Source organism: Chenopodium album, chromosome 4 (genome assembly GCF_948465745.1).
Source record: "Chenopodium album chromosome 4, dcCheAlbu1.1, whole genome shotgun sequence".
Classification (NCBI taxonomy): domain Eukaryota; kingdom Viridiplantae; phylum Streptophyta; class Magnoliopsida; order Caryophyllales; family Amaranthaceae; genus Chenopodium; species Chenopodium album.
The window spans coordinates 22,178,329-22,205,413 of NC_137837.1; the positions used below are offsets into that span (position 1 = coordinate 22,178,329).

Sequence of the window (27,085 nt, forward strand, 5' to 3'; positions counted from 1 at the left end):
AAAAAAAAAAACTGAAAAAAATAGAGCAAAAGAAAATCTCAATGGCAATAAGAGATTTAAATGATTTTTCACTAAATTAATGTTAAATCGTTTACATCTTCCACAAATTACTGCAACTCAAGTGGTTTGTCTGGAGCACCAACTTCCCCCACGAAATCAATCATCTCTTGTGTATGACCAAAATGAAATTTGATGGACTCTGGAGACTGTTCCTTGATTTACTGTATGAGCCTCCCATTGAAAAAATGCTTCCTGAAAGATGGAGAAAAATGGGATGCTTGAGCTGTGTCTGACTCTGCTACACTAGCAAATTTCTGAATGCGAGAGCTTGTACTTGATTGTTCGAAGGAACGTAACAGCAGATCACGCTTCTTCTGGTTAAATGGCTCAGGAAGACTCTCCTCAGGTATATTAGTACCCTACATTCATAAATTAAATCAGATCTTATTATGACTATTCAAATCAGAATATCATAATTTCATGTACATATTAAACATTATTCCACATGCATATCAACCCAGGGAAGTTGTAACATCTTCCTTTCCACAGGACATGAGATTATGAGAATGACAGATTGACAGTAAACTGAACAATTCATTGAGTGAACTTGACATTACCATTCTATGAGTTGATATGCACGTGGAATAATGAGATGATACTTGTTTTAATGAGATGATACTTGTTTTGAAGTTATATGAGTCCAATTTTGAAGTTATATGAGTCCAATTTAATGAGATGATACTTGTTTTAAGCTCAAGCAAAAGATCTGAAGCTTTAAAAAAAAATTACAAAGAGTACTTCAGAACATTAAAAGAGACTCTTAACACATTTGAGTACTGCATTCCATATACTGCTAAATGCTAATGTACAAGTGTAATATTCATCAGTATGAAAAAAATTCAAGTAGAAGCCAAACCTCCACCTCCCACCCTCTCACTCTACATATAGCTCCCGAAAAAAGTAGCCAGCGACAGCAACTATTAATAAACTATCTATAGTCTGAACAACTACAAGCTTTTAGCCTTTATCACTAGGCCAACACCTCATAAGCCTACGACCTCTATAATCCATAATGATTAGACATTGACACATTGTGCCTTATGGAAAAGCTCATGCTACGTATTTTTAATGCACAAACTCAAGAAGTAAGGTTGGAAATAATATATCCAACTTAAACTGAAACTGAAATACTTGATCAATTAGACAACTAATCCTCAAATTAAAAATTAGGACTTTTATATTGTATTAGACCAAAACAAATTCTCATCAAGCTGCGATCATCACTTTTTCGCTCTAAATCTCAAGCATATGTAGATAATACTAACCAAGGACCCATGACTCTATCCATGATCCACCTACCAACAACACAATTACACAAACATATCACAAAATTTACAAAGAAAATTGAATAAAAGAAGAATAAAATTACTGCAAAGCAATTAGTCCAACAACATTAGACTATATTACCAATTAATTAAGAAATTAGACAAACAAAAATAAGATATACCATGTAATAGCCCTCTTTGCAGCAAAGCTTGTCTCTGATCTTCTCAGGACTGCAGCAAACCACGGTGATGGTCACCGTGTTATTCTTTTCATCGAACACTTGGTTTCGTATTTCTCTTGTCATCAAATCAAATCAAATCAAATCACATAACTTAGTCCAGTATAACTTAATTAAATCATGCAGACAATTATCGATCAGTATAATGATATTATTAATGAGGAATGAACTGAAGCTGCGCTAGAAGGAAGAGACTGACGAGGGAATTTGCAGAGAACTTTTTTAACCTTCCTGTAGCATTGACAACAATCAAGATCAACCTTCAACACCATTGTTGTTACCTGGTCGATCAACATATATACATTCAAATAATCAATTAATTTAATTAGAATGTATTTATATACAAACTAAAAAGAAACAAGATTGAAATGGAGGTAATACCTTTTGATCCTTAGAGCAAGTCATGGTTGGAAGTGAAAGTGATGAATGAAATGTACAACTGAAATCAAAGAGAAGTGATGATTATTATGTATAAAGCAACTAAGTAATAATATATGGTTGCTGCCTAGCATTCTAGCTAATAATATGAAAGGAGGGTGAATTGATAGAAACAAGTAGAAATAATTTTAATAAAAATACATCAGGAGGTTTAGGAGGCTGCAACAAAACTCAGATCTGTAATAATAACACCATCATACAAACAAATCAATCAATAAAAGCAACAAATACAATCAAAATCACTCATGATCTCCATTAATAAACAATAATCAAGCTAAAAACAATCATCAATTCGCACAAATTGTACAGGAAACAATCAAATTCAGAATATACAAACAACATTTCAATCAAAAAAAAGAGGGAAAAATCAAAAATTGAGGAAACATACGTTTACCACCACCAAGGACCTTATGAAGAGGCTTCGATCTACCGAATCTTCGAGAGAAATTCACCAACAGGACCGCAAAGACTTTAAAAGAGCAACATAGAGAAAAAAACGAATTACCATCTCACACATATATAATACTATTAATTGAAACTCAAAAGGAAAATTGCGAGCATAATAACCTCGACATCATAGACGATTTACCAGATTCAGCATAAAAAATGTGGCGAAGAGCGCGAGGAACCAAACCGGGTACTTTGACAGATCCGAAAATGGTGTGAGTTTTCCCAGAACCACTAGGCCCTAAAGCAGCCGAAAGCCCACCTTTTCCACACATAAATCCCTCAACCATTGGTCTCATGAGCTTATCATACACTTCATCCTGCACAGTTATAACCACAATTCACTTAAAAAAGTATGCTATCAATCAATTGAAAAAATCCCAAAAACTAAAAAAAGGGGGGAATTCAAACAACAAACCTGATAAGAATTTGAAGAAAAAACATGCGAAAATCCGTTGTAAACTTCAAATTTCAACCTGTTAGAATCATAAATCGGGGGAATAATCGTAATAGAATGAATCGTCATTGATCGTAAGACAACTCTTACTGGGTTTTTTCGAATTAGGTTGTTTCGATTTAGAGGGTTTGGAAGGAGCAATTGGAAGGGGGCAAACTCTGAGGAAGACATTGAGAGAATTTGAGGAATTTGGTTGATTTGGGGATGGAATTTTAGGGTTTTGTAAGAGCTGAACATCCATTGAAAAGATGTCATCGAGTGGGAAATTGGGGATGTTAAGGTTTTTGGAGGAGAGAGGAGAAAGGAAAGAAGATGAGGAAATGACGGCTTAAGGACTGACTGATTGAGGAGAGTGAAACCCTAGTTATAAATGAGCTTTTCTCATCAGCTGGGCCCAAATTCAAACATTTGTAATGGGCACAATCTTGTCCGTTACAAATAAATAACTATTCGTAACGGGCAAGATCTTGCCCGTTACAAAAAACATAGTTTTCGTAACGGGCACCATGTTGCCCATTACGAATAATATGTATTTGTAACGGACTGTTATTTTGACCGTTACGGATATGTTTATTGTAACGGGCATAGCTTTGCCCATTACAAATAACCCGTTACAAATGACAATTTTTCTACTAGTGTGGGTAGGAAACAAAAAAGCCCAACTACAAGATATTTTTATATAAAAAAAAGAACTAGCTGACGGGTCAACGGGTACCCGAGTAAATCAAATACCGGCCCATGCCCTGACCCGTGACCCGAGTGTTTTTTACGGGTCAGGTACCCGACCCAAAATTCTGGGAACAAATCCCCGATTACCCATCGGGTATGTTTCGGGTTTTCGGGTAGTTGGGTCGGGTCAACCGGGTTGGGTTTTTTTTAACACCCCTACCCATAACTGATTCCCGAATCCGGATTAGCCTAAAGTGTGAACCGGTTGTTACATTAAAAAAAATAGTGGCCATCTTTATCATCTTAGAGAGTGGAATAATGTTCCCTGATAACCTCAAACCGCCGAAGAATATTTTAACTTATGGCACGAAAATTAGAAATGAGATTGAGTGATACTTTGGTTACTTCAGGGAGGATAAGGAATTCTTAGAATCCCTTCTTGGCTTAGTTTATGAGCACATGGCCGTATTGTGCTTGCTTGTGCATTATTACATAATTAAATTGGTTAAAAGATATATGCATGCCTTTAGATTCATTTGATGACGAAGACATGTATGAGGAGATTAATAACTATTAAAAATTAAAATTCCCTTCGTTTCTTAATGTGAGTCCTATACAAAACCTTTTGACTATTAGAAACAAACATAGTCATATGAGATCTAATTTTGTTCGTCTCGATGCATTTTTTATTAATATCTAATTTTTATAAATTTTGCTGATGTGAGATTAAAGATACATACAATCAAAGATTTGTGTCGATATACATAGATGAAACTAACATTAGGAAATGAAGGGAGTACCAAATTAGGAAAGATCTTCAATACTTTTTAGGAAAAATTACCCTAAATACTCCGACCTTTGTCTCATCCACCCAATATAATCCCACCGTTCGATTATTTTTTTTAATAATAATCCAACCTTAATACCCAATTTGCTCCTAATGGTCCCAACCGATCATCCAACTCGCTATTACAAGTTACTAGACACGTGTCAGCCTATGATTGGTTAAAAAATAAAAATAAAGTAAAAAAATGAAATATAGAACAAAAAATTATAAATTTAGAAAAAAGTAAAATAGAAAAAAAAAACTTAGATTTCGGCAGCCCCTTCCACCAAACCCCCCTAATTCCAACAAATAATCAGTCACACTTATTTCAGTTCACGTGGGGGTGGGGTGTTGCTTTTGGCGGTGTCCACCCTCTAGTTTCAACAGAAAGCCTTTACAAGTTTTTATCAATGGCGGCCTTGTGTCATCTTTCTCGTTCCTTCCCTTTTCTCTCTCCTACCCTCATCTCCTCTACCAATCATCATTTACTTACCCCAATTCTAACCCAAACCTTTACTGTAACCCTAACACTTATTATAACACCCCTAATTTCAATTTGGATTTGAATTAGATTTTTTGGATCAATTTACATTACGCTGTAAATTGTTAATCTATGCTTATTCTACTATGGCTCAAGAGTCATAATTTGCGGATTCTTGAAAAGAAGATGACATTGATAATCAATTGAAGTTGAAAACAAAGACTCGGAATTATGGCAACATATAATCCTTCCTAATTTCTATGGGTAGGCTGGGTAGAGGAGGTGGTTCGGTGGGTGGGCTGGGTAGGGGAGGTGGTTTTGGTGGTGGGTCTGCGGGTTTTTTTTTTATTTATTTTTGATTATTTTTTTTATTTTTTGACCAATCACGTGGTGACACGTGTGCAAACAATTTCAAGTCACAAATGATAACCTGTTTAGCCGATTCAAAATCACTTGGACCATTGGGAGCGGATTGAGTATAATGGTCAGATTATTAAAAATAATCGAAAGGTTAGGAGTATTTGGGCGGATAAGGCAAAGGTTGGATTATTTTGGGCAATTTTTCCAAATATTTATTCATAGTCCTAAGAGCTACATACAACATTACTCTTTTAATGAAATATAATATAATTACAAATATTAATGCTTAAAATTATTCATTGACATGAGTTTCAGTCAAAGTGTTGCGATTATTATTAGGAAATTTTGTCAGAAACTTCCTTATAAAAGCACTTTTTTTTTTTGTTAAAAACCTCATAATTTTTTTTTTTCTTTTGCGAAGTCATACCTTAGTCTTTTTATTTTATTTTATTATTTTCTAATTAATACTTTATGCCGGAAAACAGGGTTTGATCCTGTTTCCCGACGTCGAATATACCACGTGTAGGTGAAATGTAGTTGAAAAACCATCGGTAGGGGAAATGGTTGTTGTAAGACAACACGTGAAATGCACGTGGTTAAGTTAACACCGGGGAGATAAAGTTAAAACCTATTTTCCAATATAAGGTATGACTTCGCAAAAAAAAAAAAAAAAAAAAAAAAAAAAAAAAAAAAAGAAAAGAAAAAATTGTCATGATTAATCCTAACTTTGCTCCATCCGCCAATATTAATCCCAACTTTTGTTTATTCCTTATCACTCCCAACTTTGCACCCTATTAATTTTTATCACTCCCAAGTTACTTAGAACCGGTTGAAGAGGTAAACTTTGCTGGCTTGTAATTATTTATACACGTGTCGCTAAATGATATGTCAAATTTTTTTAAAAAAAAAGCACTAGCCCTCTCTCAACCTATTTCACCACCGCCACCTCCCCTTAGCTTCTCTCAGCCCTAACCACTGGCAGTGCAACCCAGCCACCTTACCAACACCACAGGCAACGCAAAGTAGCCTCTGGCCCACCTCAACATCTGACGCACCCCCTCCCTTGCCCACGACTACCAGGAAACCTATCCCCCTTTCCCTATCCCAAAACTGATTGTTTCCCCACCGAAAACAATCGTTTCTCGTTGAAAACAACCACCAAAATGGCAAAAAATGGTCGAAATTAACCGATTTTGAGGATGAATGGTTGATTTCAACCCTAAATCGATCGATTTCATCCGTTAGTGGCTGATTTCGTGGCCTCCTTGCTCGGGATTTGGGGAATTATGGCTGGCTTGTGTGGTGATCGAAGGGGAAAGGGAAAATGGTCGGGGCAGCATCGAAAACGGGATAGAGGAAAAGGGAATGGTCGGAGGCCTGCGCGCCGGGGGGGAAGGAGTTGGGCTGGCTTAGTCGTGGATGGCAGCGGTTGGGTATTGGTGGTGTTGGATTTTTTTATTTTGATTTTTGATTTTTTATTTCATTTTTTTAAATTTTTTTTTTAAAAAAGGACCTATCACACGTTGACACGTGTCTGGTAACCTCTTACATCAAGTTGGATGACCGTTTGGGGGTGATAAAAATTAATAGGGTATAAAATTGGGAGTGATAAGGAATAAACTGAAGTTGAGATTAATATCGGCGGATGTAGCAAAGTTGTGATTAATGAAGACAATTTTTCCCAAAAAAAAAAAAAAAATTCAATACAGAGATTTTCAAAAAAAAAAAGTGCTTTTTATAAGGAGGTTTCTAACTTTTTGTTTATTTGTTTATTTATTTATTTATTTATTTATTTATTTATTTATTTATTATTATTATTATTATTATTATTATTATTATTATTATTATTATTATTATTATTATTATTATTATATCTCAAAAACATACTGTAAGGAGGGTGATCCCATCGTAAGGGGTACTCTGCTTAAATGTCCTTGGCCACTTAAAAGCCTAGGACTTTACACTTGTTAGGGTGTAGTAGGATTTGAATTCCTAACTGTTTGGGGGAGCTTGAATTAGAATTGATTCTATCATTACGCTTTTTTGTAAGAAACAAGTAGGAGTCGCCAATGAGTTTTAGGAAAAACTCATAAACCTCGTTCATGCCTTTCTTCCATGTGGAATTCATGGAATAATTAGCACAAATCATAAGTTTACCCATGCCCAAATTGGTCTATAAACCAGAAATGAGTGCGGGAGCGAGGGTACTAAAATAACGTTCTTTTTAGAGGGGAATCGTTATCCTAGCCCCAGTGCGGCCTCTACTAGCTCTTCCTTTTTATACAATTTCATCACCAAACAATATATGCAACGCAATACCTAAAACTATGTTAGTTGATTTTATTTACACGCATTAATTCACGTAGGAATTACATCGTAATGTCGTTATTCTTATTTAATCAAATTCGTGAAAAGAACAAGAAAATAAACAAGATTCGCCTTGGCTTAAGTGATCAACCAACAATTATTTAATTCAATTCTAATCTTTTTTTAACGCAAGATACTATGTGAAATTGATTAATTAATTATTTTAAAGGTGATCAAACAACACTAATTAATTAATTAAATTCCTTTTAAACAAGAAAATAAATGTGATTCAACTAAGTGCTCGGGAATTTACCACTTCTCTTTGCTAGATCTCCGTTTAGAACACTTATGGACTCCTTCTTGTTGGGGGAACCTCCATCGTAGTAACAAGATATCAAAAGGGTGAGTGTTTAGGACAAGAGGGCTAGGTTGCACAAGTTCACAAGTATTTCTCCAGAGTTTTAGGTTAATTTATGTTTGTTTAAGCCTCGGGTTGAGCTCGTATTTATAGGGAATGATTAGGTTTAGGGTTTTGAGCATTTTGCCGCAATAGGTGTTGCGCGCAACATAATAAGTTGCGTGCGGCATCCCAGCGCAAGTGATTAAGTTGCGCTGCTACTAATTGTCTTGCGCGCGGCTTTATGGTAAGATTTGATTTTATATTTTCCGTATAATTATGAATCTTCTGCAGTGCAACTCTTGAGGTTGCGCTGGGTGTCGCGCGCAACTGAATTAGTTGCGCGCGGCAGCCCTGCGCGACTCTTTGAGATGCGCGCGGATTTTTCTGCGGCAGCACTAAGATTTAACCTAGGCGCTCCTAAATCCGTCATTATTAGGGTTTAAGCACGGGCTTAAGCCTAATTATGATCGGGTTTAGTTAATTGGACCTTTGTTTTGGCTTTTTCTTTAATTTGGGCTAGTCTTTTGTGTTTTGTGGCTTAACCAGTTATCCATAAGTATTCTTCACTTTGATCCAACACGAAGATGGGTTTTATCGTCATTGCACTTCCTGTCGGGACAGGAGGCCAAAAGTAGATGTCTACAGTTAGCCCCCACTTTGATCGAGTCTAGAATAGACGATGATCAAAGTAGTCAAGGAAATAAATCCTAGACTCATTCTGCAAAGTTCTCTAAGGATAGAGAATCTTTCAGTAATGTTTAAGGATGTCGAAACAATCCTTGGTTTGCTAAGTGTTTGAAACAAGTAGCTATTAAGGCTAGAAAAAGTCCTTCCTAGTCTTAACGCGCTATAGAATCTAGATTGATCCTTTGCAATTGTAGAACGCTTTTACAAGTAAAGGTGTTCTGGGTGATGTCAAGTCATGCGAAGAGATCGGTTTTAAAAGGATAAAAGGGGAAGATTTCCTCTCAATCGTGTCATCGTTGGTCTAAAGTCCCTCGATATGTCATTGAAACTTTAGCCTAACTTAAACAAAGTAAAAGATGAAAAAGGGTTTTCGGTATTAGAGCCGAAATGGTCCAGTATTCGAGCCGGGTCCGGTATTTGAGCCGGAAGTCCACAAGATAGAAATACATGTCTCAAGACTGGAGGCATATATCCAAATTCAGTGAGAGGGAAGAAAGTCAGCAACTCTCTCATCAGTTTTGTCCACAAGATGAGTACACGTGTCTCAAGACTGGGGGCACATGACTACATAGGCGCGACATCGTCTCGTCGCTTCTTTATACAGGGGATGAATTCGACACCCTAACTGACCGGTAAGTTAGTAAGCGCACTAACTACCGAATTTGCTCCCATTCAAGAAGTGCCTGTTCCTGAAGGTTTGGCGCGCCTCTCGACTAGTGAGCTAACGCCTACAGTAATTCTCTACCTTTTAGTCCCGAGAGGTAGATCTCGCAAAGCTTGGGCTGAGTGAAATTTTACGCAACACCTACGCCGTACAATTTTACGTCGTACGATACGCCATTTGCATTTTTACGCTGCATAAAACGCCTTCCTTTTTGCTTTGGACGTGAAAAAAGAAGAGAACCCGGACATTTGTAACGTTAGTACAGTAAAATGACAAACCTGTTTATGGGTGATTTTACGTAAAGCACCACCACGGGACGTCTTAAGGCACTCTTACAAAAAACATTCAAAACGTATGCTTGGGGAAGGCACAAAGCACGGTGTGCATGCAATATGATGCAAAAAACTAACAAAATAGAAAACAAACTACAATATGCAAAGCAATTAAAAAAGATTTTGATAATTTGTGCGCCATTACGTCTAATAACGAGTAAAAACCGTTAAAAAGTGATCAAACGGATCAAAATCAAAATCCCGGTCTTTTAGTGACAAGTATCCGCGGGCAACTCAGAAGATCGCGCTGGCCAGGCCCGCGCATCTTTCTGAGTTGCGCTGGTAAGTCACGCGCAACAGATTCAATTGCGCGCGACATTTATGTTAGTAAAGTGAAAATCGCAAACGCGATTTTTCACTTCACTCTTTCTCCTTCCTTTGCTATTTTCGACTCTTTCTCTCTCTAGGAAGATCTTTTTTTTGTGATTTTCGAAGCTAAAGTAAGCAAATTTCGTCCTCAATTCATATTTATCGTAATCCAATGTAAGTTTTTTGCTAAAATTTGTTCTTTTTCGGCTGAATTTGAACGATTTTCGAATCGTTAAACCTCAATTTTCGAATTTGGGGGTTTTCGATTCGGTTCATCTTTCCTAAAATTGCTTGCTCTATGTTTTTATGCTATGTTTAAGGAATGTTTTGCAAAAAATTTCATGAAAAATGGTTAAGTATTGAACCTTGAGCATTTCTTTGTTCAAGTTCGTTCTTGCCTTTTTTTTCGAATTTTTGCTTGATTTTATTGCTTTTTCTTGCTCATTTTGGTTATAATTTCTGATTATGAAGTATATTATAGTGATGGAACTAATATAACTTTCATAATTCATTTTTGTGAATTTTGAACTGTTGAAAAATGGCGCGAAACATACTCTTAACTTATTTTTGCCATATTCGAACTTCAAAATTGTTTGGTAGACGATAATTATGTTTATATTACTGTTATTCTTCTAGAATTAGTTGATTCATTGAGATTTTGGAATACAATCCCTTGAATACTTAGTTGAAACTGGTATAGGATGGCTTTTGTGGGTGTTAGAAGCCCCCATTTACTGAGTTTAACTGCAGGTATCGTAGCCCCCAAGTATGGGTGGCATTCGATTTTTGTGTTTTGCCCTATCGGCAGCCGTTATGCTGCCAAAATGGGTCTAGAATATATATTAGTTTAATTTAGGAAATAAAATAAACTAATTAAAGAAACTTTATCCATCATAGCATAGACTCGCCTCCGTTTGTCGATGATGAGGAGATTTTCGGTGGTCCGGACGAGGCGGTTCGCCCTCAGAATATGGTGACCCGTCCTCGAGAGGAGGTTTGAGAGCGACGCGTCGCGGCCGATCGACGTCGCAAGGAGGACGTGGATTGGGAGGCTCCTCCTAACTAGGACCCTAGGGTCCTTAAGTGGGACCCATACCATCACGTTTCGATCAGAGGGTGGCGCGGCATCGTGAGTTTTTCGCGCTTTTGTTTCTTTCTCTTTTCTTTTGTTTCTTCTCCTTTTTAAACCATAACCGTTTTTTTTTATTTTTATTCTTTTTATTCTTTTATTTAGAGTGAGCCTAGCATGCGTTTGTACAGCTTTGGTGACCGACGAGCCCGTTTTGAGAGTTTGCCCGAGGTAGCAAAGGAGATTGTAGCACTTTCTAAGATTAACTCCCAGCTGGCGGCTCTTCGGGATTTATCGAGTCAACCTACATTGTCAGCTTTCCTCCGTGGATTACTGGATTTTTAGTGGGATTCCACCAACACTTTCCACTTTCCATGGGGAGAGATGACGGTTACCCATTTCGACTTCTTTATGATTACGGGTTTTCCTTTCGGAGGCGAGCCTGTAGTCATAGAGTTCGTTAAGGGGTCAGACGAGAGATTGCGCGACCTTGTGGGGGACCGTCTTGCGTCAGCCCTTCACGTGTACGTGCAATCTTGTACGTACTCGGTTCTTGCCAACGAGTTGTCAGCTGACGAGCTTGACCGGCAGTGTACACCTAAGCAGCTGGCTCGGATATACATTGCCCACGTTCTTTCCATCACCATCTTGACTGATCGAGGAGAGCGTTTTTCCATTGGGTTACTTATTTGCCTCAGCGATTTGGGGCAAGTAGGTGACCTGAGTTGGGCGGAGGTGTCGTATGCCCGTATGCTTACGGCTATGGGCAAGGCGATCCGGGTCATGGATTTCGTGGCAGCTACTGAGGTGCCTCGGATCTCGCTTACGTGGCATGGTCGTATCCTTGAGGTACGTGTTTTAAGCTTCTTTCGGTTATTACTTTCTCTTTTTCCTTTAGGCTTATCTTTTCTCGATTTCAGGCTTGGGGATACTCGCACCTGCCTTTCTTAGCCCCCAGGGTGCTTGGGGCTGCTCGTTTTCCTATCGGCCAACGATTGGTTGCTATTAAGAAGAGACGAGCTACTTCTGCCGGCAACTTTCGCCAGAGGATCCTTTCGGCGACTTGTGCGTCGGTGAGTATTCCAACTACATGTACTCTTTTTTTATTTTATTCATTTTCTGACGATTTTTCAAGTGGTTGTGTTTTATAGATCGATCTCCATCTTTGGAGTTTGATCGTCGGAGTCCCTGAGGCTATCCAGTCTGGCATGGTTCGTTGTCGTTTCCGGGCCCTCTATACGGGACTCTCGGTATTCCAGAGGACAGACGCTTGGTTTTTAGACGAGCGTGTTCTCTGGCAGCTTTTGTCCGAGGAGCCTTTGGTTACTGCGAATCCCCCGATCCGGATGCTGCGTCCGGACTTGTTATCTACCGAGGATCGAGCTCAGGTGATCCTTGGTTATCCAGCGGAGCAGCTGGTGCTGCCGGAAGCTTCTTATCCGGCTTTTATAGCATCCAGGTTGACTCCTTTTCCGGCTTTTGTTCCGGTTAGTATTCCAACTCTCTCTTTTCCTTATTTCTATTTTTTTTTTGGAACTTTGACCCTTTTATCGTTTTTTGTCATATATATTTTAGCGGGTCGAGCTAGGTGGTTAGGTGCCTCCTATAGCGGAGATCACGTATACCGATGATGTCGGATCGGTAATTCGTGAGACCCTTCCAGCGGCAGAGGATGACGAGGGGATACCGTTTGTACCTGAGACGGTTGAGTCGGTATGTCTTTTGTGTATATGTACTTAAATATTTCTATTTGTTTTTTGTTTCATATACATTTGTTTACTAATTGTCCTTGTATTCTTGGAATAGGTTCCGCGGGAAACCGTGAACGACATGGTAAGGACTTTACGTGCTTTCCGAGCTGCTTATTGGAGAGCCCTCGTGACTTTATCATGCCGTGATCATCGGATGATCGTGGTATGTTTTATTTCTTTTTCTTTGCAACGAAGTTATTACATTTCATGTATTAATCTTCGCTTTGGATTTTGCAGGATGTGCAGCAGCAACTGTCTAGTAGTCGCCGAGCACCTTGATTCCTCTTGTACACATTTTATTATATTTTATATATATACATATATATATACATATATATATATACATATATATATATACATATATATATATATATATATATATATATATATATATATATATATATATATATATATATTGCATTTATTTTTGTACATATGACACATTTGTATATATGTCATTACATTATTATTAATGCAAAAAAATTTCGAGGGAGGGAAAGGGTTCCCGACTTACCTGAAAATAAGGAAGTAGGATAATAATAAAGAAAATAAAAAGAAAAAGAAAGTAGGAAAATAATAAGAAAAAAAAAAAGAAAAAAAGAAAATAATAATAAAAAAATAATAAATAATAAAGTAGGCAAGAAAAGAGACACAAAGTGTTAGAAGGCAAGTGTATGATTCGTCTTAAGATTTCGTGAAGATTCCGTCATTATATGAGTCAAAATACGGAAATAAACCCAACTCACATGCCGCGTCAGGGGAGATGCACGCAACTGCGTGAGTTGCGCGTGGCTGTCGCGCACATGTAAATCAGTTACGCGCGGATGTTGCGCGCAACTCATGAGTTGCGCGCGCCACCTGTTAGTGAACTTTCATTTAAGCCGAAATTGCCGAAAATTTGTCACTCTTGGGTCTATTTAAACGTGGTTTTGTGTAGGCTTTTGATCATCTCGCATTCATTCGCTTAGTAATATAAGAAACTAAAAAGAATTAATCTCTCTAAATTCTCATTCTCTCTTTTTTTTTTTTTGAACAATGATGAAGACCTTTGAACAATGTTTGAAGTAATGGGTCACTTCTCTTTCAACCGAGGACAAACTTGCTTTCAAAATTTACCACTTAGACCCTTTATTGAATTATATGCAACTAATGGTTAACTTTGATTTTCTTCATGTCGCAGTCAACCATTGGGACTCTAACCACCATCTTTTCTTGTTCAGAGGGGACGAAATTGTCCCTCTTCCCGGTGAGTTCGAGGCCTTGCTATGTTTCCCTACAAACACTCTCCTTGTGACTTATTCGCTTACCTTGTCGGATCCCAAACCTATATTCCAAAGATTTTTTGGCTTGTCCGACAATGATATGACCAACATAGGAACTGAAAAAGGCGTGAACTTGATTCAATTTATTGAACATTTTGTCGCCCCTCGTGACAACATGACTAACAACGCTTTAAAATTCGTGCTTTATGTTATTGTCTTGTTGTTAATTGTTTACTTAAGACAGGAAAATAATACGCAGATTATTCCATGGTGTCCATAGTAGAGAAAATAGAGGGATGACATTCACCCGCTCCTTTGGTTTTGGCGGAAACCGTTCTGTGCTTGAATCGCCTTAGAGGAGATCCTAACGAAAACGGTTTCACGGGAAGTCCACTCCTATTACTGATGAGCTTCATTTATGGCGCTCAAAAGAATAAGATTTAGGTCCTTTTTCTATATTTTCTTTCTATATTTTCATATAATTTTCTTAGTTTTTCTTGGTTTTCCGTTTTAATAACTCATTTTGGGTTTTGATTAGTTTTTATTAGTCTTTCATTATTTTAGTCCTTAATTCATAGTTTTAGTTTTATTTCTTTTATTTTCTATTTTACTTTATTTATTTCTATTTTATTTATTTTATTTTATTTGTTTTGATTTACCCTCTCGGGTTTGCTTGTATGTAGGTGTGGTTTGGATCGAGGTATGTGCTTTAATTTGAAGTAATGTTTGAAGTTTCGGGTCCTAATCAAGGAGACAATTGAACAAGTCAACCTACGCTTCTTTCCCTATTTTCCCAATTCTCGAACAACATCACCAAGCAAGCAATCACGAGCACCATTTACACCACCGCACTACAGTAGCATAGTAGCCGCGGGCGCGGGTCTACAAGCCGCGGGCGCGAGCTTTGTTGCACCAAAACACCAAAATCGACCAGGAACTCACCGCGGGCACGACCATCGTGCCATGCTCCAACGCAGCTCCCCTGTTCGCGCATCTCCCCTGCTCCGCCAGCTCTTTGTCACCCACACCAAGCCGCAACCCCGCAGCCCTACAACTCCACACAACCGCAACAACCAAACAGCAACCAACGCCGCCTTGTACCTCCTCAACCACAATCATCTTTCTCTCGCAAATAGCAAACCGTTCCTTCCCCTATTTTCCTTGCCACCGCAGCTCCTCCACTTCACCACCAATTTCAGTAATCAATTAAAGCAGCCTAGCACCACCGACTTCATTAAGCAACCACCACGCAACACCAACAACAATTTCCGGCAGGGCAGCAGCTCCAAACGCGCCTCACGCAAGCAAGCCCAATTCGAACCTCAACAGACGCGGGCGCGCATTCATTAATCGCGGTCGCGGGTATCTAGGTTTGAAGGAGGAGCATGGCAGGGATCTTAACTCTCGGCCGTTGATCGAACCCAGGCCCGTAGCAAGGGAAGGGCTGGTGGGGCACCTGCGCTGGGCCCAATATAGGGAAGCCCAATTTTGATTGAAGTTAGGGCCCCAAAATAACAAAGCTATAAAGAGATTAAAGCCTATAGTAGTTTTATCAAAATATACAAATTACTACTTCGTAATTTCGTATAATAATTTCTTTTCTCTTTGGTTTCCCTCACACTTGATTATTGCACATAATATTCAGATTCCAAAACTAGAGTTAGTCACGTAATCATGCCTATAATTAATTATTCACAAATCCCCATATTTCACCTTTTTTTCCCTCTTTTCAAATTCTACCCATATTCTTTTCTATTTCATATTAAATACAAATCCCTCTTTCCTAATTAGTAATTATATCAATTGAAGATGAATAATGTAAGTGAACATTAATATATCTTCTCAATATTTAATAAGAAAGCTTTCAGTTATATGTAATCCTCCTTTGAAGTTCATAATTCACGAGTATTATATTACTTCTTACAATTATATTTCAAAATAAAAAATGTACTACGTATTACTTCTTAAGTTATTTGATTTTCATTTTTTTTTAATTTTAAAATTTTACACATTTTTTTTTATTATTCACGACAAAATGTTAATGAAAGGAAACTTTTTTGTTTTATAGATATATTTTTTATTTTTTGAGAGCTTTGTTATCTTTGTCTTTTATTTTTCAAATTTAATATGTGTAGTTAAAATTGAGGAATCTTTTGTTTTGCATACCTTAAAGTTTTAATAGGGCCCCAAATTATATATTCGCCCTAGGCCACCAAAATCTCATAAACGGCCCTGATCGAACCATGATGATGATTTGGGGTGATGTGCGAAACAGGGGATAAAATCCCACTTTTATGAAGCAGCCAAAAATCGAAAAGGAATCAGATTTCTTTTATTTTATTTTCCTTTTTATTTTGATTTCATTTTTTCTTTTCTTCTATTTTATTTTCTATTTACTTTTTACTTTCTTTTTATTTTCTTATTCATTTTAGTTTATTTTATTTTTCTTTTCTCTTTTATTTTCTTTTAACCTTGTAATTACAAATACCCATTTTTGGGTTAGATTTAAACAAGTAGAACTAGAATTAGAATTAGACCATATTTTCTTAGCTTAGATTAGGAGTTCCTATCTCTAGATTAGGAGTAGTTTAGAGAAAGAAAGTGAAGGATTTCAATGGTGATTGAGAGATTGAAGATACAAGGGTGACAATTGTGTTGAAGAACTTCTCTATTATCAATGAGCATTCTTAACTCTATCTCACCTTATTGCTTTGTTTAATTTCATGTTTGTTTGGATTGATTTTGATGTTTGATGCTTGATTAGTGTATGTAGTTGTTCTTGATATATTGTTGATTCTTGATTTCCTTTAGTTGATTGTTGATAGATGATGATATTTGAGTAGTTGTTGGCTAGGAATTGGGTGAAACTTGTATAATTGATTAATTGTGATTAATTTGGGGATTGTGTTGATTAATTGTTGAGATTAATGTAAGTTTGCAAGGTGTAATTCGATTAGGCCTTGAGAATTATGCTAGATTGCATTGTAATTGCTAATGACACGAACAATTGACATAGGGATTGCAATTATCGATTGGTTTTTATTGTGATTCTCTTGATTTGTTATTCATAGTGAACCCTAGCTTAACAATTAGGAGATAGCTCTTTGATTCCAATTGATTGCTCTTATCATTAGTCCTTATAACCTTTGATTGGCATGCTCTTCCAAGTTGTTACAATTGACATGATTACTTGTTGATCCCCGTTCCTAGTTTTTATTTCCTTGGTTACTTGTTTTGTTAGTTGTCAGTATTCTCTCTTACCTTCGTCTTCGACCTAGCTTAGGCGCATAATTGAAAGTGCTTGAACATTACCGTTCCTTTGGGTTCGACCCTTGACTTGCCTCTATACTCATATTAGGGTTTGTTAAGTGTTTATAAATTTAGTTTGACCGAGGGAAGATTAGATAACGACCTAGTTTTCCTCTCGTCAATTACACGCACATTTTTTTTCGACGTTTATCAGCGCAAGTCATGAAGTTGGCTGGTATGACCAGCGCAATCTTCTTCGCTGCGCGCGGAGGGTGCGTGCAACTGGTTTGGTTGCGCGCGCCACCGGCTTGTGTAAAAAATCGCAAACTGATTTTTTTTTTCTTCTTTTTTTTTCAGATTTGGCTCCTGGAGCGTTTGCGAATTGTTGATCAGCCACAAAACCTTGAGGCTAATGGAGTAAAGACATTCCCTGGACGTCGAATCCTTTAGAAGCATAAGAATGAAGAAGAATAGACGTCGTTTTTCTTTCATGGGGTTCCTAACATACGTTTTGTGATTCCTTGGTGGAACATAAATAGTATGATTGGGAATAGTCTCAATTGCCCTTACATTTGTTATTTAGTCCTTTCTAGTACTACTTATATTTTTCCTTGTAGGGTAATGAGACAATACGGGATGAGACAATTTATTCCCCTGCAAGATTGTGATACCCCTAAAGATGTGATCTTTAAACCCGTAAGAATTCCTCGTTGGATGGAATATTGGTCAAGTCTTCCTAGGTGGGTAATACAAAATCCTACCGCGAGTATTACATTATCTTCCTTTTACAAGTCTTGGATGAATGCGGCGGATAAGGGTGAATTAAACAAGGCTCGATCTCAACTTCAAGTCGCCACCGCTCGCAATCCACCTAAGTCTTTGATGCATTTAACCACTACTACTCCTCCTAGTGGCCAAAACAAAGGAGTGAGAAGAAAATTAGACTTCTCATCCCCTAAGGCTCGTTTGAAGTAAACGCGCAACAAGGTGTGAAAATCAAAGAACCTTCATCAAATACTCGCAAGAAAGCTCCAATAGTCAAAGGGAAAGGAAAACAGATTGCAAAGGCCCCAATCCCTAAATTGAAAAAAATGTTTGGGTGAAGAAGAAGAGTGTGGGGGAAAGCTCCAAGGTTTCTGAAAATGATGCGATGGAAACTACTCCTCCATCATCTGTGACAATTGAGGAGATAGTAAAACGTTAGAGTGTTACACAATTTTATCATTAGTTTATTTTTTCAAATAAAGTGTAATCACTACTATGTTTTTTTTTTTCGTTAACAATCTAGTTCGACAATGTCTCTCTTTTTTGAATTTTGAATGAAATAAAATGAGCTGTATATTTTTATATTTTGATATGGCCGAATCATAAAGATTGCCTACGTATTCGCATCACGAAATCAGGTCTTTGAGTAGTTCTAATTTTTTTTTTATTAGTATGTATTTTTATTTTTCTTTAATCTCTTAGATAGAAAAATTAAATGAAAAAAGTAATCAAACCTTGTTTAAAAGAATTAAATCAAAGTTTAATTTTATTTTACGAGTATATGTTATATTTAAGAAACACCCTCTTTTTGCCGCAATGCAAAGTAGAGTTATTATTATTATTATTATTATTATTATTATTATTATTATTATTACAAAACATTGTTGACATTATCATCCCTTAAATTATCCTACGTGTCATTCTCACATTAAAAAGTTTTTTCAATTTCTATTGATGATGTCATTAATTATTATTATTCAAAATTATTTCATATGCATAATAACAAAATTATTTAAATCGTACAACACACGAGTCTAATCTAGTTACTCGTATTATTATATAACGGAGGGACTACTATTCAACTCATACTACTATCAATGTGACTATTATTCTTATTCGAATGACTATTAAAAAAAATTAAGTCATAGCATTGAATGTTCGTCCAAGTCATGATCTAAAATTCACACCAAAAAAATCACATAAACACGGCATTTTGAAATAGTTGGGTAGTTCATACTACCTTCATTAATTAGTCACTCCTATACCCATCAAATCAATCATCAATCTAAACTCATCAATAACAGGAAGAAAGTTAACCTTCATTTTTATTTTCTCCAATTTTAAATTCCATAAATATCCACCAAATTATTCAAACAACAACAATTATATATTAAACCCATTATTTATAAATAATTATTAAGATTCTTGTTTAAATTAAAATCATGATTATTGAATTCTAAAAATTCCAGTCAAATTGAAGCACCCCATTAATTCTTGTAAAATTCTTTATCTTCTAGAAACAGCTTGGAACTTCAACTTCTCTCTCTAGTTTCTCTCTCTAAAAAATTGACTAACAACTCCAAATACTTTTCAATGGAAATTTGAAACAAGGGAGGTTGGCTGTTGTCGCCACCCATTACGACTCTTTCTCTCTCTACATTATTACTTTCTCTCTCTAAAAATGCCATTGACCTCTGAATTTTCTCATTCATGGCGGATTTTGCTTCATAACAAGGGTATTATTATTCACCTCTACAATGGGTTTTCTCTAACTTTCTCTCTCCTACTTTCTCTCTCTTTCCAAGTAAGTCCTTTCTCACACAACCCATTATAAGCTAGAATCTGTAATTTGAGCTGAATTTCTGCTTTTTTCTTGTAATTTATTTGTGTAATTTATTAGGATTTTGTACTAAGTTGAAGTATAATTATTGGGTTTTTCCTGAATTTGAGTATAATTTTGTACTGTTTGTGTTGTTGTACTAAAGTTGATCAAAGTTGTAACTGTGTAAGGGTGTTGATTTGATTAACCCTAATTTCTTAATTTAGAGGGTTAATTGTTGAATTAATAGCATCATTGTGAAGAATTAGCAACTGGGTAAAGGGTAATTTGTGAATTTGAGTGTAGTTGACTATTTAAGGCGTGACAGGGGGGTTATGGTGTTTAGATCATGAACTCAAATCGGGGTATTTGATCGTATTGCCTTGAATTTGGAGTTCTGGTGATTTTGTGGCGGTTCCTGCTGCCGCGTTTGTTGATCTGTTGAAGATTGATCTAGGGAGTTCTTAGTCTGTTCCTGGAATGGATTATAATAGACCAGTTCAAAATTCGTCGAAGAGTGACTCGGTTTTGTTTTCATTGTCTAAGGGGAGTAGTTTGAGATCCCCTTCACTGAGGGAATCCAGCCAACAAGCTGAAAATATTGTAAATAATGATCCCTTTTTGATTTCTTCGTCTAGAAGGAGTGTTTCATCGTATCAGACTGTTTCTCGCGGAGCTCCTGATTCTGTTTACGAGACAGACTCGAATTCTGCAGTTGAACATTCAGCAAGGAATGATGGTCTTATGCACTCCTCATCTCGGGGAAGCGTTCAGTCGTACAACTGGAGGTCTGCTGCAAATTCTGTGAGGGAGGTGAATTATGCTGATTCGGACCCAAGGCCAGTAAGATATGGATCAAGGACAGCTGATTCCGAAGGCATGGGTCTGTCTCAGAGGGAAATAAATGAGGAGGATGCAAGATTTATCTATATTAATGATCCAGAAAGGACAAATGAGAAGTTTGAATTTGCTGGAAATACTATTCGCACTTCGAAGTATTCAGTCATCACCTTCTTGCCACGGAATCTCTTTGAGCAGTTTCATCGTGTAGCTTATATTTATTTCCTTATTATAGCTGTTCTCAATCAGTTACCCCAACTTGCAGTCTTTGGTCGGGGTGCGTCTGTATTGCCTTTAGCTTTTGTATTAATAGTTTCAGCTATTAAGGACGCATTTGAGGATTTTAGGAGGCACCGATCTGACAGAGTTGAGAACAATCGGCTTGCATCAATATTGGTCAATGGTAAGTTTGAGCATAAAAAGTGGAAGCATATTCAAGTCGGTGAAGTAATAAAGATTTCTTCAAATGAAACTCTTCCATGTGATATAGTGCTTCTGTCAACCAGTGATCCAACAGGTGTGGCTTATGTGCAGACCATAAATCTGGATGGAGAGTCAAATTTAAAAACACGATATGCAAAACAGGAAACCCATTCAAAGAACCCAGAAAAGGAGAAGGTTGGTGGGTTAATCAAGTGCGACAAGCCCAATAGGAATGTATATGGATTCCAGGGAATTATGGAGGTAGATGGGAAGAAAATGTCACTAGGGCCTTCTAATATCATTTTAAGAGGATGTGAGCTCAAGAATACTGATTGGGCTATTGGAGTTGTGGTATATGCTGGGCGTGAAACTAAAGCTATGCTTAATAATGCTGGAGCCCCATCTAAGAGAAGCCGCCTTGAGACACAAATGAATCAAGAAATCATTTTGCTTTCTCTTTTTCTTATTGCTCTATGCACCATAGTATCCACCCTTTTTGGCATATGGCTGAGGCGTCACATGGATGAAGTGAATGAGACACCATATTACCGGAAAAAGGAGTACAATAGGGGTCCTCCAAAAGATTATAACTACTATGGCATAGGCCTGGAAATATTCTTCACATTTCTCATGGCAGTTATTGTCTTCCAGATTATGATTCCCATTTCACTCTATATATCCATGGAGCTTGTGCGGGTTGGTCAGGCTTACTTCATGAATCGAGATGCCTCCATGTATGATAGTGTCTCAAATAAAACATTTCAGTGCAGGGCCTTGAATATAAATGAGGACTTGGGGCAAATAAAGTATGTGTTCTCTGACAAAACTGGGACACTGACTGAAAACAAGATGGAATTTAAATGTGCCAGTATCTGGGGGACAGATTACAGAATTTTGACAGATGATGAACCGGATGAACAGACTGCGTACTTTATTGAAGGTAAATCTTTAATATCAGTCTTACATAGTACGGAGTATTACTTATTTTGAAGTGTAAAATAAACTGACTCTTTGTATCTTAATCAATCTTCTTTGTTCCTTGGTAAATTTAGTGGATGGGCAGGTCTTGACACCAAAGGTGAAAGTAAAAGTTGATCCTAATCTCCAAAGGTTGGTAAAGGGTGGAAATGACACTCATGTAGGAAGACGTGTTTACGATTTCTTCCTTGCGCTAGCAGCCTGCAATACAATTGTACCTATTGTGACAAATTCAACTGATGCCACGGTGAAAACCGTAGATTACCAGGGAGAATCTCCTGATGAGCAGGCATTGGTTTTTGCAGCTGCTGCATATGGCTTTATGCTTGTGGAAAGAACCTCTGGCCATATAGTTATTGATGTACAAGGAGAGAGACAAAGGTAATCTTAGACCCGTACTACTCGTCTTTTTCTGCTTTTTCATGCTACTTTGTCATGCATTCATGTGAATAATAGCTGTTGCTTTACTTCAGCATCCAATGTCAGAATGCAGTAGAGTATTATATCTTTCCACCTGTCAATGTTAAATTATGATTCAGGCTTAGGCTCTTATTATTTATAAGAAGGTTATAAACATGCCTTTCTCATGATTAATGTCATGTTACAAATATCAGTGATTCTTTTGTCAGACAGGTACAAAATGACAGTGTGCCAGCAGATAATATAGACACTGTGAACCTCTCCATGAATAAGCAGTGTATTTGGCATTTACATTTTTATACCACTACAAAATTTTGCCTCTGATGGTTTTCTTGCTTCTGAGCAGGTTTGATGTATTGGGTCTTCATGAATTTGATAGTGATCGAAAAAGGATGTCTGTTATTCTGGGTTGTCCTGATGGCACAGTTAAATTCTTTGTGAAAGGTGCTGATACAACTATGTTTAGTGTGATTGATAAATCTTCAAATACGGATGTATTGGAAGCCACAGAAGCCCATCTTCATTCTTACTCCACAGTGGGTTTGAGGACACTTGTGGTTGGGATGAAGGAGCTTGACCATCTTGAATTTAAGCGGTGGCAGTCTTCTTACGAGGCTGCAAGCACTGCTATAATGGGAAGGGCAGCTCAACTTCGCAAGGTTGCTAGCAACATCGAAAAGGATCTGACGATATTAGGTGCCTCTGCAATCGAAGATAGACTGCAGCCAGGTGTTCCAGAAGCAATAGAATCTTTAAGAAATGCGGGTATTAAAGTTTGGGTATTGACTGGTGACAAGCAAGAAACGGCTATATCAATTGGCTATTCTTCAAAGCTACTCACTGGCAGAATGAGACAGATTATTATAAATAAAAACTCTAAGGAATCATGTAGGAGGAGTTTGCGTGAGGCTCTGGATATGTCAAATAATATGTCAACAGCATCAGGTGGTGCTGATGACAATGAAGGGATCTCTGGACCAACTCAACTTGCCTTAATTATTGACGGTAGCAGTCTTGTTTATGTTCTGGACTCTGAACTTGAGGAGGAGGTAAGATAATTATAATTCTAGTTCTTTTTCTCTGATATTTAACCTACGATTATTATGTATGGCTCCATTTGTCACAAAGGTGAATATATTCTGATTTGTTTTATTTTGTGGTTTTCACCTGCTGCAGCTTTTCTTGTTAGCCAGTAAATGTGATGTTGTGCTGTGTTGCCGGGTGGCTCCATTGCAAAAGGCAGGAATCGTTGCTCTCATAAAGAAGAGAACTGATGACATGACCCTTGCTATTGGAGATGGTATGGAGCAAGTTATTTTATATTCTCTTGTTTTCCTTCCCCTATTATGCTATTATTATCTACTGGAAGCATACAATCACACTTACAAGAAAAGTAATAGTACTAGATATATTTTTGGTTTCTGTTTCTTATCTTGGGTTCTTCTAAAAAACTCTTCAGGGGCCAATGATGTGTCGATGATTCAAATGGCTGATGTCGGAGTGGGAATAAGTGGGCAAGAAGGTCGACAAGCTGTCATGTCGTCAGATTTTTCAATGGGACAATTTCGTTTTTTGGTGACGCTGTTGTTGGTTCATGGACACTGGAATTATCAGAGAATGGCTTATATGATATTATACAACTTTTATAGAAATGCAATTTTTGTCATTATTATGTTCTGGTAAGATTTGTTGTGAAGTACTTCGCATTTTTTTTTGTTGAAGTCCAATAATGGTATATGAATGAATGAAATCCAACTCATGTTCATCCCTGTACAGGTACACTATCTATACTGGGTTTACTTTGACTACTGCAATTACAGAATGGAGCAGTGTACTGTATTCTGTCGTGTATAGTGCTGTGCCTACCGTTGTAGTTGCAATTCTCGACAAGGACTTGGGTAGAAAAACCCTTCTAAAGTTCCCTAAGCTCTATGAACTTGGACAGAAGGAAAAATGCTACAACCCAAGGCTTTTTTGGCTCACTATGGCTGACACTTTGTGGCAAAGTGTAGCTGTCTTCTTTCTCCCTCTCTTTGCATATTGGAAGACTGACATTGATGCTTCTACCCTTGGTGACATCTGGACAATTGCAGTTGTAATAATAGTCAATTTGCACTTGGCAATGGATGTAGTAAGGTGGAACTGGATCATGCATGCTGCAATATGGGGATCTATATTTGCAACTTTCATCTGTGTCCTTGTCATTGATGCCATTCCTGTCTTGCCTGGTTACTGGTAAATTCTCTTCCCTTATTCTTCAGAGCTATATTTGCACTGTGATACATAATATAACTTGCATGCTTGCTGCATCACCAATTATTTAGATATTACAATAATAGCTGGGTTTCATAAAATCTGTCTTGGATATCACCTACCCCATGTATCACAATAATAGTCAAGTTTCCTAGTTAATGTCATGACAAGTTGACAATGATATAGTCTAAAAAAAATAATTGCTCAAAAAACTTCCTCTGCTGCTTTATCTTGCTAAAAAGTTACAGACTATTCTTTGAACCCTCGTTGTAGGAGCTTTGCCCATGTACTTTTAAGAGTTTTGGGGCGTGGTTTGCCACCGTATTCATATTTTGGATATTAATCTGGACTTTCTTTTCAAAGTAGGGCTGCCTCTTTTATCTCATCTGGGTGAGAGCCTCATATGATTCATTGGGTTAATTATTAGGTTAACATCAATTATGACTGAACAAATTTACAAGCATTTCTTGTACTGTATAATCTTTTTTCTAATAATGTGTAATAAACTAACAACTCATCAGAACGTATCACTGAATTCAAGTACTTTTTTTTACAGGGCTATGTTCTATGCAATGGGCAAGTGGTCATCCTGGTTTTGTCTTCTTATTGTCCCGGTTGCTGGCATAATCCCACGTTTCGTTGTTAAAGTTTTTGGCCAACGCTTTTTCCCTGGTGATATCTTGATTGCTAGAGAAGCCGAAAAGTTTGGTACGTTTTCAGATTGGGAACGTGGGATTGAAATGAATCTATTGCCTAGTAACGGACTGAGTTGATATATCAAGACGAACGATCCTCACCTTTAGGCTTTTGTTTTCCTTTGTAAAAAGCTTTATATACGAGTAGGGATTTTTTCTTCTTTTATTAGAAAAATATCATCATTCTTTGCTATCCGAAGGATAGAGATTAGTATGTTGCTGGGTTGGCAACGCCGCATAGAGGTTTTGTATTGTGTTTCCTCTTTGTATTTATTCATTTTTTGTATACCAAATGTAAAATTAACATTTTTTGTAATACCAAAGATAGGAAAAGTGAATGATATGGATTTTGCTAGAAGATTTGTTGATGTCTGGAATTGAAATATGAGAATTGGACCACCAAAGCAACATTTCTATCAACTTTTCACAAACATTTCATATCCTTATTAATGAAGTAAATAGCAACAAGTACCAACGTAAGATTGTTTGCATGTGTTGGTGGTCCACTGTTTGTTTAGACCTGGATCATATGCAGTATTAAAATTTTATAAAATTAAGAATTTATGATAAAAAACACACGCAAATCAGTGTAATTAGTGTTTATATATTTATGATTTTCTAAATTTATAAGATTTTCTAGTGTATATTTAATGCTTATATGTATCTCTTGACTATGTATAACATTTTCCTTATTATTACTCCATTATTATTAATTTTTTAAATGGAGCGATTTCCTTGAATAAGAGCAATTCTTAGCCTCAAGTACCTCTAGTCCATGAGGACTTTTTTTTTTTTTTTTTTTTTAATTGTTCATTTAATTGAAGAGAAAGAGAAAAGTGGTGGACCCTCCCCCCTCCAGAATTTAAATTTGGACAATATTTTCCATTGGTATGTCTTATCTACCATGCAAGTTGGAATATGATTTGGGTATTTTTACCCGGCCAGGTGGCCCAATCAGAAACTGCCATGTGTCATAGGTAAAGGTGCCATCTGGACCTATGAGATGGTGACACGTGGTGGGCGAACATTCTTCTGCTCTAAAAATGATTGATGATCCAGCATGGACCATTAAGAGGGCGACGCGTGTCACCCTAAAGATGCCCAAAAGCCTTTTGGGCTCAGTGACACGTGTCACTCAGGCATTGCATCTGGAATGGCGGCCTTCAAGGGCCCAAACCTTGAGGCGCCGTTTTGCGGCGTGACCTAATCCCTAGGTCACCAAATCCTATGGAGGGCACACTTTTCAACAGGACCCTATAAATAGGGACATTTCCTACATTTATGACAACGGATACACGCAATACGAGACAACACGTCACTTTCACATTTATTACAGAGATATCGTTTTCTAGGAACAGACAACACTTTACCTGAGCTTGGAATCCGAGCAGATAACTTTATTTCCGCACGTTTTGCTACCGAGTACTTACTAAATTAATCTTCGGAGGCGGACCACCGACCATCCGGCGGTCCGTTTGCGTCCTTTGCTGAATCCAGTCTCAGTGTTGTAACTCTCCCAAGGGACAAAAACCCCCGAAACATTTGGCGCCGTCTGTGGGGAGAGTACCTCTGAAATGGCTTCACAAGTCCCTGTACCGAATCCTGAGGCCAATCGGCCTC

The 27,085-nt window shown here is 37.3% G+C and overlaps 2 protein-coding genes across 10 annotated transcripts; one reads left to right on the forward strand and one right to left on the reverse strand.

The window, feature by feature from the left end:
• Positions 1-3,227, reverse strand: LOC145626835 (kinesin-like protein KIN-6). Of its 9 annotated transcripts, none has more exons than XM_081679301.1 (7): positions 2,868-3,227; positions 2,592-2,769; positions 2,391-2,471; positions 1,946-2,003; positions 1,764-1,845; positions 1,508-1,620; positions 1-419 (listed from the first exon to the last, which is right to left on the reverse strand). In XM_081679301.1, the coding sequence occupies exons 1-4, from the start codon at positions 3,159-3,161 to the stop codon at positions 1,966-1,968; spliced, it is 591 nt and encodes a 196-aa protein (XP_081535427.1). In that variant the 5' UTR covers positions 3,162-3,227; the 3' UTR covers positions 1-419; positions 1,508-1,620; positions 1,764-1,845; positions 1,946-1,965. The 9 variants fall into 9 exon arrangements, with proteins under 9 accessions (XP_081535427.1, XP_081535430.1, XP_081535428.1 ...); XM_081679304.1 differs by having other exon boundaries at positions 2-419; positions 2,570-2,769; XM_081679302.1 differs by lacking the exon at positions 1,946-2,003 and having other exon boundaries at positions 3-419.
• A 16,292-nt stretch (positions 3,228-19,519) lies between these two features.
• Positions 19,520-25,823, forward strand: LOC145629031 (phospholipid-transporting ATPase 1-like). The gene is made up of 7 exons (XM_081681501.1): positions 19,520-22,059; positions 22,172-22,478; positions 22,864-23,566; positions 23,694-23,817; positions 23,977-24,196; positions 24,294-24,752; positions 25,327-25,823. Exons 1-7 carry the CDS (start codon positions 20,337-20,339, stop codon positions 25,541-25,543), a joined length of 3,753 nt encoding a protein of 1,250 aa, XP_081537627.1. The 5' UTR covers positions 19,520-20,336; the 3' UTR covers positions 25,544-25,823.
• Positions 25,824-27,085: the final 1,262 nt, after the last annotated feature.